This window comes from Aythya ferina, assembly GCF_964211825.1.
Source record: "Aythya ferina genome assembly, chromosome: 8".
Lineage (NCBI taxonomy): Eukaryota > Metazoa > Chordata > Aves > Anseriformes > Anatidae > Aythya > Aythya ferina.
The window spans coordinates 18381019-18397586 of NC_140304.1; the positions used below are offsets into that span (position 1 = coordinate 18381019).

At 36.7% G+C, this 16568-nt stretch overlaps 1 protein-coding gene across 8 annotated transcripts in view; it reads left to right on the top strand.

The window, feature by feature from the left end:
* The window catches only part of COL24A1 (collagen type XXIV alpha 1 chain), a 155000-nt gene that overhangs the window by 35011 nt on the left and 103421 nt on the right, over nt 1-16568 (top strand). For all 8 annotated transcript variants that reach the window (XR_014695611.1, XM_084528203.1, XM_084528199.1 and 5 more), the window contains exons 4-7: nt 3968-4021; nt 7083-7136; nt 10700-10753; nt 11782-11835. Coding sequence is in view for 7 of the 8 variants with exons in the window: in XM_084528203.1 (XP_084384329.1) it covers nt 3968-4021; nt 7083-7136; nt 10700-10753; nt 11782-11835 (216 nt within the window). In the remaining variant the exon portion in view is untranslated. The remainder of the gene's footprint in view (nt 1-3967; nt 4022-7082; nt 7137-10699; nt 10754-11781; nt 11836-16568) is intronic.

Genomic DNA, 16568 nt, shown 5'->3' on the forward strand with positions numbered 1-16568 from the left:
GCTCAGTACAACGCTCATTGAGGACCTTTCAAAAGGTAGTGGAAATTACTGGAAGTGCGGGATCTACTCTTATTTTTCTCACGATGAAGTCACAACTAGAGCTTCTCCCCTCAATTAGATCAATTAAATGCTCGCAATTCATAAGGATGATAACTCCTAGCGTCTTTCTTAAAGAAGCTTCATCTGTTTTGTGCAAGCTGATGCTATTAAAGCAGCGGATTTAAAGTTTGCATCTGTAATGTTTACCAAAGTAGTAATTTTTTGTTGGTAGTTAAAATGTCAAGTACAAAAACGTTAACACTTTTAATTGCTTCAAGTTTGTTTAATTACTACTGTTGGCAGCAGTTGGAGGAGAAACTATTAAAACAAATGACTAATTCCTTGGTTTAAGAGAGACTGACTCACTTGAAGAAGTTGTCTTCAGGAGCTTAAGTGGATGCCTGAGAGATGCCTCTCTACTGTATTCATAAATTGCTTCCTAGCTACTATTAAAAGTCATGCTGACTTGAAGTTTGCTGTTGCTTAAACAAGTTGAAGAAGTGTATGGGGTGTAATAGCTTCTCACAATTAGTTGCAATAACATTTCCAGGAAGACTGGTGTGTGGTGTGCTAAGTCTGCTCTCAGCTGAGAGGTTGCGTAAGTTGAGGAGTCTGAGCCACTGTGGGTTAAGGAGTAAGAAAGATGCTGTGGTCAAGGAGAGTCCTTGCTAATGCTTTAATCAATCACCTGGGAGGGGCAATAATGTTTCCTTAAAATGTGTTGCATCTATATAGCAAGGTAATGTTTTGAGAAGTGTTTAACTATAGTTCTATGACTGTTGTTTCCCAAAAAGTTAAAATATCCTTTAGCAGGATGGAAGATCAAGGCACAAATCAATGGGATGCCTTTTGTAGGACTACCCTTTGTAGAATAAGGTCATTAAGACATTTCCCACTGCATATTTTCTAAGCAGTAATGTTTTGCAGATGCATTCAGCAAGCTGGTTTGTTAGTCCTTGTGCACAGGTATAAAGGCTTTCTGTAGAGAAAATGGTCTTGGAGGAAAAAAAAAAAAAAAAAAAAGATATCTTAAGGATGAAGAATTGCAAGAAGACTCAAGTATTTGTTCAGTTGTTCAATTAACTGTTAATTATTGTTAACCAGAGACTTCAAAGTCAACAACAGTTGACTTTGTTTTAGAAAGCCTGAGGAATGCATTATTCACTCTTGGCTCTATAGTTCAAATTATTTTGCTATTTCTAGGGTTTGCTGAGAGCTTGATTGTGAGAACAGAATGTGTTTTCCTACTGTGTAGCAAAAAGTTTCTCCTCCATTAGTTTTGCTTCATTTTTGTGTTTTTAGATGAAGAGAGGTAATTATTCATGAATTAGTGTAATCACAAAGCATTTTTTGCAAAGAAAGCAGAATCTATTAAAAAAGATATATCAAGAAAGGAATTGAGTAAGGAAAAACATTCCTGCTGTCCTCATTCAGTAAATCAGCAGCAAAGACAAGAGATAGCAATAAGTATGCTTTCATGTTTCTGCGAGGAAAAAGGTGGAATGGATTATTATTTTTTTTTTTATGGAAATGTAGAGTGTCTGAAATAGGCGTTGAGAAGAACTTCTTACCACAAAAGATTGTATGCTAGTTAAAACTATTTTTACTTAATGAAAAATGTGGTATATTTCCTTTTGTAGCCAGAGGATAATTTTCTAAACAAAGCATATATCTCAACTTACAATTTGAGAGGAAAGATCAGAAGGCGTTATTCCAGCTGTGGCAGGGTGGGAACTCCCTGTGCTGTCTGAGGTGTGTTTTTGGAACTCTCCTGACAAGAATGCCAGGTGAAGAGCTTGCTGCGAGGTTTTTACTCTTAAACGCTATGAGGAACTTTTAACTGAAGAAAAGCATAAAGATGCTAGTGAGTGTTTATGCAATCAGGGTGAATAGTGAATACCCTTAGCTAAAAATATGATGTTAGAGTTTGACTTTATGACCATGACTTGTTTCCTGGGACAGTAACAGATCTAAATTACGTGGAGATGGAAGCACAACCTGTATGTGGTTTGTGTCTGCATAACATTATGCAGGATGGGCATACATACGTTCCCTACCTGCACTACAGGTAGGATGAATATTGCATTGAACAACATTCAGAGTCTTGCTCTGTTGTAGTATCTCCTCGTGCAGAGCAAGACTTGCGTTGCTGTTTAGAGGTGCACGTGTGGGCTAGGGCTGCAGCAGGGCTGCCTCTCTGCATTGTCCCTGCCTACCACTAAGCTTTCTTTAAACAGCTATCACGTTTATGACAGTAACTTTGGGGAAATGCTACCAGTACTGCTCTTGAAGTGTCTTCTGGGTTGTATAAGTCATTATTTGCGCTGTGGGTGCCAACTGAACTTTCTGGCAGGTGGAGCCCAGTGACGATTGCCAGTGCTCAGCACTTCAGAGAGTCAAGGCATCTGGTCTTACTGCCCAAGCTGATGCCCAATTTCCCTGAGACTTTCATTGGCCATAATTGCCAGCCTGGGGGAAAAAAAAAAAAAAAAAAAAAGCGTATAATTTGTTTACAGGAGAATCCACGTTTGTTGCAAGGACTAGCTCCAAAACCAGATGTTTCCCAATTCTGATGGTTTTGGGGCAGTCAGCAAGGTTCCAGGATTCAGCTAGACATATATTAATACAAGACTTAGTTTTTCCAATTTAAAATTTCCACTGTTTTCTTAGACCATTTAATTAATAGGAGATATTAGAGTGGCTCTAGCAGATTTTTTGTGAGTAAATGTAGTGGGATCTTACTGAGTCCAGAACACTGAAACTGTCCTCTACAGTGAAAGATTGTATCACTTGAATTTTGTACAGTTTAAAAAAAAAAAAGTCTCTGAAGATTACTATGATTAATTGGAAAGGAAAATATTTTTTGTTGCTGTTCTTCCTCAGAATAAGATTTATTTTTCCAGAACTGTGCAGAGAAGTCCATATTTTGGCTAAATGAAGGTAATTGGCTTAGTATTTCCTAAAGCCTATAATCGGCACTCTCTTCTCTGCCAGTGATGTTCTTTCCAAGGTAAAAGAAATGTCACTTCCCTAAAACTTTAGGTTTTTAAAAAATACAGTTTTGCCTTAATTAAGTAATTTATTTGTTGTTAATAAAACCTCAAAGGGTTTATTTTATAAATATACACATTTATTTTATGAAAAACATGCTGGCTTTTCTTTTCAAAGCCTGCAAATTGGCCATTTCATTTCAGTCACCATGCTTGCCCTTTTGATTTTCTCTGGTATGCCTGCCAGCTTTCAGCAGTGTTGTCTGGGGGTGGGCAGGATGATATTCAAAGGGTTTCACCTAGGCTTTCAGGTGAGAAGATGCAGAATCTGCAGAACACAGGAGCACGAGGAAGCCTGGGTGATTTATATAATTTATATACATATATATAAGCAAGTTATATTATTTATATACAAGTGAAACTAAGGATGAACACATTGCCAGTTATCCGTATCCCAAGCTTGTTATCGGGGAACTTAGACAATCATTTGTCCGTGTTTGTTTCTTTTTTTCATGTCTGTCTTTTCTGTGCAGTGGTTATCTCGTTTTTCATGATTACTTATCTGACTTTTATAAAATATTTGGCAAGCCAGTGTATTTATTAAAAAGGCTTAATTATCCTTTGTTCTTTGTTTTGAAATACATTAAACATGTTTCTAGCTCTTGAGATTAGCTCTCCTTCCTTTGTAAATTTTGCTTAAGCATATTTGTATTAATCTAGATTGTCTCCAATTCCTCAGGCATAAAATAATTTCTAAACATGATCTGATATTGAGCAAGGCTAAAAACACACGTGCTTGCACTTTGGGAATCAGTTTTCAAGTAGAGAGGCTTCTACTACCAGAAAGTCATCAACAAGAAGAATTGGTCTGATTCAGACTTGTGGTACTGTCCTTGTGCTGAATTTTAGCCTTAATTGTTTTGATTTTCTGTCACCAGGGTCCCCCAGGTCCTCCAGGCTTACCTGGTCCATCAGGAAAGAGGGGTCCTCGGGTGAGTAAACAGCTGTGTTCTTGTGTGTGTCTGCACAGGCCAATGATAATTAAACTCGAGTTGGAGTTCACATCTTTTGGTTTTATTTAAAAGCTTATTCATATACCTGTTGATTATGAAAGTATGTAATTCTAGTAGATAGGTTAAAATAAGGCAAATTAATCAACTTTTTCTTCTGCCATGACCCTTCAGCATAGTTAATTCTGTGTATGGGTGTGTACATGGGGCATTGTTAACACCTGCACCTAGCCTTTGTTGCTTGCAGTACTAACTTTTTGTTTTTCCATGTTGCTTCCATTTGCTGCTTTGCAGGCTAAGATCACGTTCATTTGTTTTTGGAATGAGAGGGAGTGAGCAATGTGTATCACTGCCACAGAGGAGCAGACGGCTGATACAAAATTAACCACTGCAAGACTGAAAAATAATTCCCAGTAATCTGTTTTGGACTCTTGTGTTACAATAGCTTGATAAAAGGCGTGATAGGCATTTGTTATGTAGAAGATTTAGGGTCATGGTATTTGGGGATGTAAGCGGTTATGCTGTAGCACCCTAAGCTAGCCGAATGGAAAGTAGGAAGTAAGGGAGCAGTTTATATGAAAATCCTAGCCAATGTGTGGGAGTAGTGTTGAGTCAGTCTTTGGAGCATATTTAAACAAGCTGTCACTCAAAGTGTTGAATGTCCTGTACGTTGCTGGCTTTCAAAACTTGATGTGGCTGGGTAGGAAAGTGCACTGGTTGAGGGGGCAGAAGTCTGAATGAGTGCTTTAGAGCAGCTGGAGGTAAGAGAGTGGATAAGACACACTTAAAAGTATAAAATGAAAACAATTTCTTCAAATACATATCTTTTTGACTTAATTTCTTGTGTTCTTTTTTCAAATTATCCTGCTACATAAGAGCTGACAGTACCTATATCTCAGATTTTTAAATTGCCAAACAGTATTGCTTATGAGGCCATTCCTGCCTTGGAGGCAGGATCCAACATACCCAAGTCAGCCCTCACAAGTTGAAGTTGCTTTTGTTTTGGAGGTTGCCTGTGTGTCTAAAGCCATGTCTGCTGGTGAGATCTCTCTCCTGCTCTGTTCTTATTGCTGCAAGTCCTCTAACGTGTAGAGGACTTATGAGCATAGCGCTCTACTGTGCAAGTTTTTTGGATTAGTTATTGAGTAGGGCATCCTTTCTGATGTAAGGAGACACCATTTATGGTAAGGTACCTGGAGAAGTAAGGAAATGGCCAAGGTGATTATTTACCAGCAATTCTGCCACAGAGTTTAAAATAGATATTCATATGGGCCAAGAAAGACTGGAAAAGTATTTGAGCAAAGGAGTTTTTTTTTTTGTTGTTTTTTTTTTTTTTTTTTTTTTTTGAAATGTCAGTGCTCTTTACTTTGCCTAATGCTGATAAATTCAAGCAAGTACAGCTAGTGAAAAGACATGGTACGTCAGAGTAGTTTGAGCCAAAAAGCATGTAAAACCCTGTTGATGCAAAGTTCATCTCCACATGTACAAGTCTGCCCTGTGACTTTGTATTCCATTGCGTGAACTGCCATTTGTGATCTGAAAATGTGACTCGAGGTGTCAAAGGAAAGCAGCAGAGTGCAGAGCTGCATTGCCTGGGCCTTCTGCAAGGTTTCTTGGGTCCGTGTCCAAGCCTGATATTGACAGAAGTTCACAAGGGTTGAAGACTTTGGGCAGTATACCAATGTCTGATTAATGGTCAGAGATTACCATTAAAAACAGATCTTGATTTCTGTGTTTCTGTGGTGAAGTCCACATCTGACACTGAAGGTTTTTGTTTTTGCGTGCGTTTGTTTTTTGGCTTGTTCCAAGTTTTTTCAAGAATGAACTTCCAGTGACTTCAGAATTAATCAACAATGAGATCAACTTCCCCTAATGCCTCCCATTCCACCAGGATACCTTTGCACCTCTGTGGTGCAGCACATCTTCAGTTGTGCTCCAACTTGCAAGTGACTCTTGCAAGCAGCAAAAGCTAGGAGCCACTTCAGTGCTCGAGCTCCATTGGCACTTTCTATTTGTTTCCTTTCTCCTAAATCCCTGAGAGAGCCTCCAATGTTGCCAGCATTCAAGCTAATCCCACGTGCTGTTTGAGAGATAAGTATTTCTATGGAGTTTTGTCAACATTGTCATTAGTAAGACAGAGTGCTTAAGAGATACAGCTTTCAGTGTTACTGCAAGGTATAATTGCTAAATTCAGAGTCATATGAAGAAAAAAAATAAATGCTGAGTTTATCTCCTTTAAGAATACTAAGACTATGAGAGAGATGAAACAGATTCTTATTCTTTTGTTATTTGTTGAATTGTTTGGGTGAATTTTAGCCTTAGTAAATTCAGTGAAAGTTTCACTGCTGACTTACCAGAGATAGATTTTCACCAGTTTGGTCCTCCAGTTTTATTGGAAAAATAGCTGCTGACAGCCATTGCAAAAATAGTTTCCCTAATGCGCAGTTTGTCGTGGACTGAGGATTACTCAGTGTATTGTGGGAATGGACGCTTATCCTGGATGGTGTTTTAACTAGATATAGATAGTCCTGGTTAGACATTCTGTTCCTGGAATGGTTTTAGTTAAATTATTTTGGCAACAAACCCATTTTCTACATTAGCTGTGGGAGAATCAGACGGGTTTCTGTCTGTGATGATTTATTTAGAGGAGATGGAATGCTCCTGTTTGAGTTATCCCTTAAATCAGTGAGAACTACTACAATTCCTTCTTTTTGCAGTTTATAAGCTGGGTGCCTGTGAATGTGTTTTCTGCTTTAATTCAATGCTTCCAAGTTTTGCAGCTGCAGAGCAACTTTGCAGTGACTGCATGCCAAATACCTGTTCAGATTTGGGAAGATGATAAAAGAAAGAAAGAAGAGATTTAAAAGAAGGGGGGGAGTACTTAATTTTTAGGAAGATGTGCACATTTCTTGAGAATCCCTTGAACGTCCCAAACAGTGCTTCTAAAAGCAACAATTATACAGTAAAATGATTCACAAAACTTTTCACAGTTGTTCAGTGATGTGCTGAATAATTCCACTCCCTTTTTTGTTTGTTTTTACAGGGTATTCCAGGACCACATGGTAATCCAGGTTTGCCAGGATTGCCGGGTCCAAAGGTGAGTTAGTTTATCTATGTTGCCATGTAAATACGTGAGCTTCTTAATGACTTTTTGGAAGTCATAGCACTGGTTCCTTTAATTGAAGCAATTGGCCTTCTTTGGTTTACAGATGGAGACTATTACTATAAACAATTTTTAATTAAATATAATCAATCAAAATCAAAACAAAATAGAAGTTTATTCGGGGAATAAAAAACTATGTGCAGAATGGTGATTCGGAAACTATTACCCATGCAAGTAGTCTGTGCTTCCCAAAAGAGTTTCTGTAAATTAGCTCAGCCTCTTCAATAAGCTGGAATTTATGGAGAATAAACATCTAATTGCTGTAATCTTTTTGTCTTGATTGAAAAGAACAAGGGGGGAAAAAAGACTGAGTCATTCTCTATAAATTCCTTTTTTTTGTGTCAGTACCCAACCTTCCATATTTAAATACTCTGCTATTTCAAACATTATCACTTGATTAATATAGTAATTTTCTCTAGATGTGTGGATGTGATATTTAAAACTGAAGAAAAAATATGAGACCTGGAAGCTCAAATAAAAACCCTTCAAACCTGTGTAACATAAGGCCCTTTAAACAGTTTTGACAGATTTGTGCAACTGCAGAATGCCTTCAACTCATATTTAGTTTGAATGATTTGATAGATAAGTTAGGAAAAAAGAACAGCAACCATGATTTGTTTTAGTGCGATTCCTTGTGGCAGGAATCTGACCTGTCATGACAGGTGTTAGAAACTACTTGAGGACATAAAAAGAAATTTAATAAAGCTTTCAGTGATAAACACTGTAAAAAGAAGCAACTCTATTTATGTCTTTTTGTTACTGTCTAGTTTTATAGGAACAGTTAAGCTCAGATTCATAGTTTATTATACAGCAAGCATAAATATTGTGACAATTGAGTACATTGTTAGGAAAATAGTTGTAACCAATTACTTGGAGGTTTTGTTTGATAATGGATTTTCCCACCCCACTGAGTTATAATCCTGATCAGTCATGTAGCCATCTCCAGGAATTTAAAAACAGAAGGAATTGTGTGGATATGCACATATCTATACACACACACACAGATGCAGATATATAGGTATGTATACACACACATTTCATTAGGTGGTTAGCATTCGTCTTAATCTGTTGGACTATAAATTACCCTTTCAGTACAAGTACCTTCTGAAATAGCTTATTTGAAAAGAAACTAACCAGGTGCTCACCAAGAATTGACTGTGAAGATCCAGTTGACCTATACTGACTATGGAAGCTGAAATGAACACTTTTGTTTGGTCTTAACACATAACAGATGAGTTGCAATAATTTTCTGGCAGTAACTTCATGCAGAATTGTATTTTACCTTTAAGATGCATGCATTTTCCCTTCTATGTTGAAACATCCCTTATGCAGTTGTTTGAAGCATGGAACAACATTAGCTAATATCCTCCTCAGTGTTTCTACTGATCCTTTCAGATGAAGAGCCAGATTCCACCCTGAACATATGCTTAGCAGTTCTTACCGATAGCTAAGTGTCCTCAGCATTCAATTTCTGATAAACAGTTGATTGAGGGTGTTAAAGTCATTTTAAAATACTTAAGAAACTTAACTATGTTTCCGGCTCTCAGGAAAAAGAGTTAGGTCAAGAAAATCAAGTTTGTGGATTTTGGCGCTGTTCTAAGTACACTGATGTTACATGGATTAAATAATGAGGTGCTTTATTTATCCTTGCATCTTGACATTTAAAAGCTTATTCATATACCTGTTGATTATGAAAGTATGTAATTCTAGTAGATAGGTTAAAATAAGGCAAATTAATCAACTTTTTCTTCTGCCATGACCCTTCAGCATAGTTAATTCTGTGTATGGGTGTGTACATGGGGCATTGTTAACACCTGCACCTAGCCTTTGTTGCTTGCAGTACTAACTTTTTGTTTTTCCATGTTGCTTCCATTTGCTGCTTTGCAGGCTAAGATCACGTTCGTTTGTTTTTGGAATGAGAGTCATATGTTCATCCAAATTTGAAAATGATGCATAACAATGGCTGGTTTGCTTTTTAAATTAAAAGCAATGAGGAATTATGTCTATAGAGGAAAGGAAAGGCTGTGAGTTTAGTTGTCAGAAGGCTTGTGTTTTTTTTATTTGTTTGTTTGTTTGGGGGGAGCTGGGTTGTTTGTTTTGATTTATTTTTTTGTGTGTGTATTTTCTTTTTGGTGGTGGTGACCTGATAAATTGACAGTAAAGATTTATTTTTAAAGATTTCTAGGCTTTATTTTTAGTATTCAACAAGTTCGGTTTCTCCAATGGCTTCACATACAAATCTTAACTGTGGTGGGATAATTCTTGATCTGCAGTAATGAAAGCAAGATGAGTATCAGGCCCAGTAGCATTTCATGTACATAAAATTTAAATATAAAGTTCAAATATGTAGATTTTTAACTATTTTACAGGTCTTAACTGGCAGACTGTCAGGAAGCCTCACACTGCTCGTTTTGTACATCCCTATGAGAGGAGTGTTGGCTAGCTAGAGATATCCAGCCATGGCTGGCAGGTCTTGTACCTTGTCCCCAGGATGGCCTAAACTGTTCCTTTCAAAGGGTCTGGCACCAAGGTTGTGGAATAGCAGTGATCAGTGTGGCAGAGTTCTTCCCTGCTCTGTGGCCTAGTTTTAGATGCAGGCAGTAATTTCTGCCCAGGAATGATGAACAGCTAGGAAATGATTTGTAAATGAACAGAGGCCTTCCACCATGGTGTCAGCTCTGTCCTTCCAGAATGTCTGCACTGGGTAGAGTAGGTGGTGAGTGTGAGGAAGACCCAGACGAGTTTAAATCAGCACAGTAATATAGAGTGGTAATCTTGCATTGTACTGGGGAATATATGGTGTCCTGAGGTGGTGGGTCCTGAGGAAACATTTCAGTCCAGGTGACTACTGTAATCCTGTTTAGCGGGACTGCTTCACATGTGCCTTTTTAAAGGGTTTGTGCAGAAGTATATTAACCTTATGGACAAGCTAATGGAAATACCTGTGAGAATAAAAATGGTTGCTGAAAGCATGTGTTCCTTTAAAGCAACCTTTAACTCGGAGAAGAACACTGACGCAATTAAGGAAAGATAAGCATTTAAAGTAAATGAACAGATTTAAACAGGCCTACTCTGGATTAAAGGATTTTAAAATACAGTTTCACAGAAATTGAAATAACAGCATGCTCTACTGGTATCCATTTACTGTTTGATAAATAAGGCTTTACAGGCAAAACCAAGAACAGGTCATATATTCAGTTATAATTGTGAATACAGACACACATCTGTATTGCTAGACAAGTTGCAAATAAAAGCTTTGTAATAAATGTTGTTGTGACATGAAATTTCAAAAATACAAATCTCCTTTCAGTGTGAATTACCATAATTTGTCATCATGCTTTACAGATTTTTTCCAAAACTTTTTCAGTGATAATAAATACAGTTTATATATACATTCCCACTTCTCTCACTGTAACAGTGGAAAACATTTGTTTCCACATACATAATTAAAAAATCTTTTCCCTGATAATATTAAAGAGCTTATTTCTCTGTGATAGGGCCCTAAAGGAGACCCAGGATTCTCCCCAGGACCTGCAAAACGTGGGGAAAAGGTAACATCTTAATTTTATATATATATATATATGTGTGTGTGTGTGTGTGTGTGTTTTATCTGTTGCATTTTTTTGTGGAAGTATTGAGTATAAATATTTAGAATGATTCTTCATCGAAATGTGTTTGAAAGCTTGTGGCTTACTCATTTTTAGATTACAAATCATCTGATTACATATGAAACCTTAAAACCAATGATAATGCTAAAATCTAATGGCATATTTACATTTTAATGTGTTAGACTAGTTCTTAGAGTGACTTGTGTTTGTGAAAAAATTTATTAGGAGCATTTGCTGTTAGTTCAGTTGCGGAATATTTGTTCTAAGTATAAAACAGGTAGGAGTCCAGGACTTATCTATAACAAAGTAAACGTTAACAAATAACTCTTACTTACTAGCTGCTGATGTGAATGTAAAATAGTATTTCTTTGTTAATGTGTAAATTTTTGTTGAATCCTAACATTCACAAATACATATTTTCAATGTTAAAGAAATGCTGAGCAAAATTCAGAAACCGGTAAGAAATTTAACTGCTGCTTTTGTAGAAATAGCAACATTATTTTAAGTTAGCGAGCTTGTACTTTTGGCAATCTAACCAGTGTTATGAGCTATATATGGCCACTTGAAACTCAAAGTATATTCTGTGGCAGGAGCCCAACCTGTCACAGATATATTATTGAACAGTTTAAAGCTCACCCATGTGTAAGTATCAGCTACACCTAGTTGTATGTAAAATGCCTCCATAATCCAAAAATATCAGATGGATAGGTATTTTTCTAGTTCTCTTTCTTTTAGATTCTTGATTTTTCACCCAAGTCAAATTTCTTCAGCCCAAGTACCAGTTGGTAGCACCTGGGAAAAGTGTAGCCTATTCATTTTTTTTCCTCTAAGCAAAAAAAAATCCATGCCTAATAAAATATTTACTTCTTCATACCAAATGTCCAAGAATGCAAAGATATGAAGTCCTATATATCGATAGCCCTAGGTTATGTTCCAATGAAACAGTGATTCTGGATATTCTTCTTGTACAGGGTGATCCAGGCCCAATAGGCTTTCAAGGCCCACCTGGGATCAAAGGCCAGAAGGTAAGTTCCTGTTTCCTTTTTCACACAGGCTTCCCTGCCTCAAATGCACAGTCATCAGAAGTACATCTTGCGGTTAAGGGAACGGAAAGTGAATGAGCTTTATGTCTGCTGTTGGTACTGTTAAATGTATGAGATTCCAGGGCTATCAGTGCAAAATTTCTGTAAAAATTAAACAGATTATGGCAGGCATGGCATGCCCCTACTTTAACAGAATGGGAGTGTGGGTGTGCCTGCAAGATACAGCCATTTGAAAATTGATCGTGTTCAATTTTCAGTAAATCTTTTCATTTTGTTTATTGTGTACTTCATAATATAGCAAAAGTTCTTTGGGATATAAAGATCTTTCATTGAATAGTAGTTCTGGTGTTCAATCTTTCAGTGCTGCATTGTTTACTACTTTCCCAAGAGTGTGCCAGAACTGCTAAAAAAAAAAAAAAAAAAAAAAAAAGAAGCCAGGTCAAATAAGTTCCAGTTTTGGGTGCTATATAACGGCGATGCTCTTTCTGTATGAGAAACGTCAGGTGCTACACACTGCATTTAAGAAATACATCAAAATTATGGCAGGCCTACATATACAGGAAAGCACAAGACAAACAAGGAGACTTGGGGAGGGAAATTGAAGGATATTAATACAGGAAATGAGACAACCTTAAGAAAATGAGCACAGAAGTGTGAGCGAGTGGATATAGTTTATGTGGAAAGAGATTATCTGACATGTAGGCTGCTCTGTATTGTCAGTATTGTTAATAAAATGGCACAGTAGCAAAAATAAAGGTTGGAGGGAAAGTAGTGTTAAAATGCTGTCTTTTAAGAAGACAATTTTGTTTTGCAATTGTAATAAAAAAGATGGAGAAGAGATACCACAGTAAAATTTTGCAGTAGTAGCTCTAAAAGCAGTTGTAATGTGTTCCTCAAAAAAATTGAATGAACTGTTAGAAAGATAGGCCCTGGAATTCGCAGTCTTTCTTTGACATATGAAGAAGGAATAACGATTAAAGGCTTGCCTGTTATTGATTTAAAGAAAAAATGTTATTGCAACAAAACTCATTGTGTTACATTTTAAAACATCTTCATTCAGTGTTGTCTTGATCTTAGTGTAAGACAATTATTTAAAATATATGTAAATAATCATTCACTTCTAGAATTCACCAAAACAGTGAAAATGTGACTAGAAAAGGAAGCTATCATTGATGAGCATCATGAGGTGTGAGTGTGGAAAATTGTGTTTTCCAAACACATGTGGTCCACAGTTCTGTGAACTGAAAAAATGTATCGCTGTAACAAAAGTTTGCAGCCCTTCTGTTGGGAGCTAACCTACATGTTCATAGCTTTTGTTACTCACTGAACTTGGGCCACCTTGAGATTCCCCATGTATTGTTCTTTCTCATTTCATCAGGCTTATGCTTTTACTTAGAAAACAAAGTAGTTTTTGTTTTAAAGGTTTTTAGATGGGAAGCTGTCACTTCTTCTGCATTATAGGACTAACATTTGGGAGCAAGGAAATGAAAATCTCATGGCCGTCATGCTTTCTTCCTGCCACAAGAATTCACTCCTTATCTGAGGCTTAGAGACTCAGTGGAGAATTGTGATCACTTGATCACTGGAAACTTTACTCTCTGTTACCATGTTGTACACATCAGACACTAATTAGAACCACTTTTAAGTTAACTTCTGCCTGACCTATGTTGCAAGAACACCAGATTTTGAATGCACTACCTGCATTCAGGTAAGGAAAGCCTGTAAACGTTAAAAAGTATTTCATGCCTGCCTTTTTTTAATGACAAGCTCACAATTCATTGTTTTAAATAATTGATCTTTATCACTTTTTAATAGCACATTTACCAGTTTGTAACTATCAGACTAGTCCTTTTGTTGTTTGCTTATTGTGATCTTTGAAATAATTTTCAAAGGAATGTAAGCACAAATAGCTGTGAAATAAACCAGATACAAGAATAAACTGCAGGAAAAAAAAAAAAAGCACTTCAATTTTTGTTTTGTAGCCCAGTACTACTGGGTAATTGCCATAGTACTGAATAAATAACAGATTTCTGATATTCTTTGTCTTCCACTTAAAAAGGAAGATAAGCAAGTCTTATATGAATTAATGGTGTCACAAATTCTGTTTGATATTTGGCAGATGGCTTTTGTTAACAGTTTCTAAACCATGAGATATTTGATAGCAAATAAGCCTACAGTTCTTAATGGATATTCTTTTAGTAGTGTAATACAAATCTATGCTAGTTTCATGAAAGTTACATTTTTTCGTTGATTTTTGTCATTGTTTTTCTGTTTTTCTTTGGAGAGCTGAGGTTTGGGTACACTGCAATGCCTGCTGCCCTCCGCTGGGCATTAGCACGCATGCTCTAGGCTGTCGCTGACTGTGGCTGAAATTGTGTTCAAGTTTTCTAATCGGAATTTCCCTGCTTCTGGACTTTGTCCCTTGTTATTCAGTGCTTATACAAAAACATGTTTTGGAAATTTGAGACCAACGTCCATATTATTATTATTATTATTTTATCTGAATGACTTCTGAGAAGCCATATGATCTTGTTTCCTTTTTTTTTTTCTTTCTCCTGAATATCTGAATTTAGTAAATCATATTAGGAAAGGTTCTTGGAAAGATTCTTTTTACAAAAGAAAAAAAAATTTCAGTGCAGTACAATAGCACAAGTAAACTACTGTTTTGTATTATAACTATAAAATGATGTGTCTCTTTTGATAAAGCTGAATACACGGAGGGTGTTTTTTTTGTGAGACATTAAAACAAAAGTATGTTAATAATCAGGACTGTGGAAACAGATTATTCTGATGGACCTTTTTCATTACACTCCATGTGTTGGAGTATGTATCCTTGTGGCTACATATAAAATATGACATTTATTTTGCCTCTAACACACAGTATAAAAAGCCAAGCTGTGCTCAGTTCATGGTAGTTTTTTTGTTTGTTTTTCCCCTGGATATTGTTCCAAATTTGTTCTAGCATAAGAATAGAAAATTGCATGTTTATGAAGTGTTTAAAGGCTGTATTTTCAGGCATCTTTTGAAACAGAAGTGATGGCTGGAAATTCAGAATAAGGTTGAGGAGAACGCTGTTTCTAGAGCAGTTGCACATATTTCTTATCTGGAGTTTTCTTTGATCAGCACTTAAAAACCTTTCATTATAGCAGTGCAGAGACTTCACCAGGGTGGAAGCCCCCTCGTTCTTTCCTCCTCCCAAAAAGAGCCTACTTGACCTCTAAAGACAGACAAGTCGCCTCTGACAGCGTACTGGGGAATAGGTTTGTCAGAAAGGACGGTGCTCATGTTTACAGAATTCACTCGGTATGGGTTCTGCTGCACTGGGCATATGGTAGACAGACACTTAAGCTCTCCGTGAAGGCTTCTCTGATTGCTGTTAGCTGGTGGTAAGGATCATTCTGTAATATAGAAATATTCTTGCAAATTGCGGTGTTCTAGTAATGTGCTTGAAGTCTGTATTGCTGTAATTCAGAGCTTCAAACCTTTCACTTCCACGTTGATCTTTTAAATCGAAGTGTTGATCTGTGTTAGGATTTGGGAGGTATTTTGTTTTCTGAACCAATACATGTGAACTTGCATTCGTCTTGTTCGTTTTCATCTTAGCTCAGAGCAAACTGGGACTTGCTTATACGGGCATGCTTAAGAATATGAACCTGGACTAATGAACAATCTAGAATTTTTAAATACTTGCTTTAGTGTTGTTTAGTTTCATTCCCAACTAGCATTGAGTTGAAAATGAATTAGGACTGTGTTAAGTTTAGATAAGAGAATAGACATATTACGCTAAAACAGAAGTTCATAACGGCATTTTTCCTGTTGCAGAAGGTGGTGTTCTGTAGAAACATGCACATGGTAATTAGGGCTTCTTCATCTCACAGTTCCCTTGTGTGCCGCCTTTTGAGATTGTCCATGCAGCTGTCACTCAGCTAAACTGACCCACTTTAAAACTAAATTATGACAAACTTCTCTTCTAGTCTTTGCATGTATGACAGCACTTGCTTTCCTTTTTCCCTTGCACAGAAATAATAAACTGCTGAGAGTTCTTCTAACAACACCTATTTTAGTTGATCATAGGGAGGGTGTAAACTTCTAAAATGGGCAAAACTCACGAAATATAGAGGGGACTGGAACCATAATAAATGTAATGGATTTTGAAGCACAGTTTGAAATCTGAAGATCTGTTACTGGGTTATGCAGGCATTTTTAATTCTGCTTTAGCAATTTAATCATTTTTTTTCTTTAAGCATGCATTAATATAGTAAATTAGAATATTTTGCATTAACTGGTTTATCCAAGATCAGATTAATTGGTTTACCCTGTATCTCTCTTACAGTTTGTGTTGTTTTTATTTTTTCATTTCCCTACAACAGCAATGCAGAGCGGCTTTCTTAGATACAAGATAGCATATGTAAGTTAGACTTACGTTATGGGAGAGGATTGAAACCAGAATAGATTATAGTTTCTCAAAATGACAATGTCCTGTGTGTGATTAACAAAATGAAAGGACACACCTGCTGTGTTGGGTTTTGAGAAAATGAAGCCTTTGGGCCGCTTAATGAGTACATCTCTTCTGGACCAAGATTCTTCAAGCAATCCTATAATAGTAAAACTGCTTAGCAGATGTCATTATCTTCTTTTACCTAAAATTATCACTAAGGAAAGTCATTCTGTCCTTTAATTTTGTATATGATAATTAATTCCATGCAGCGGTACTC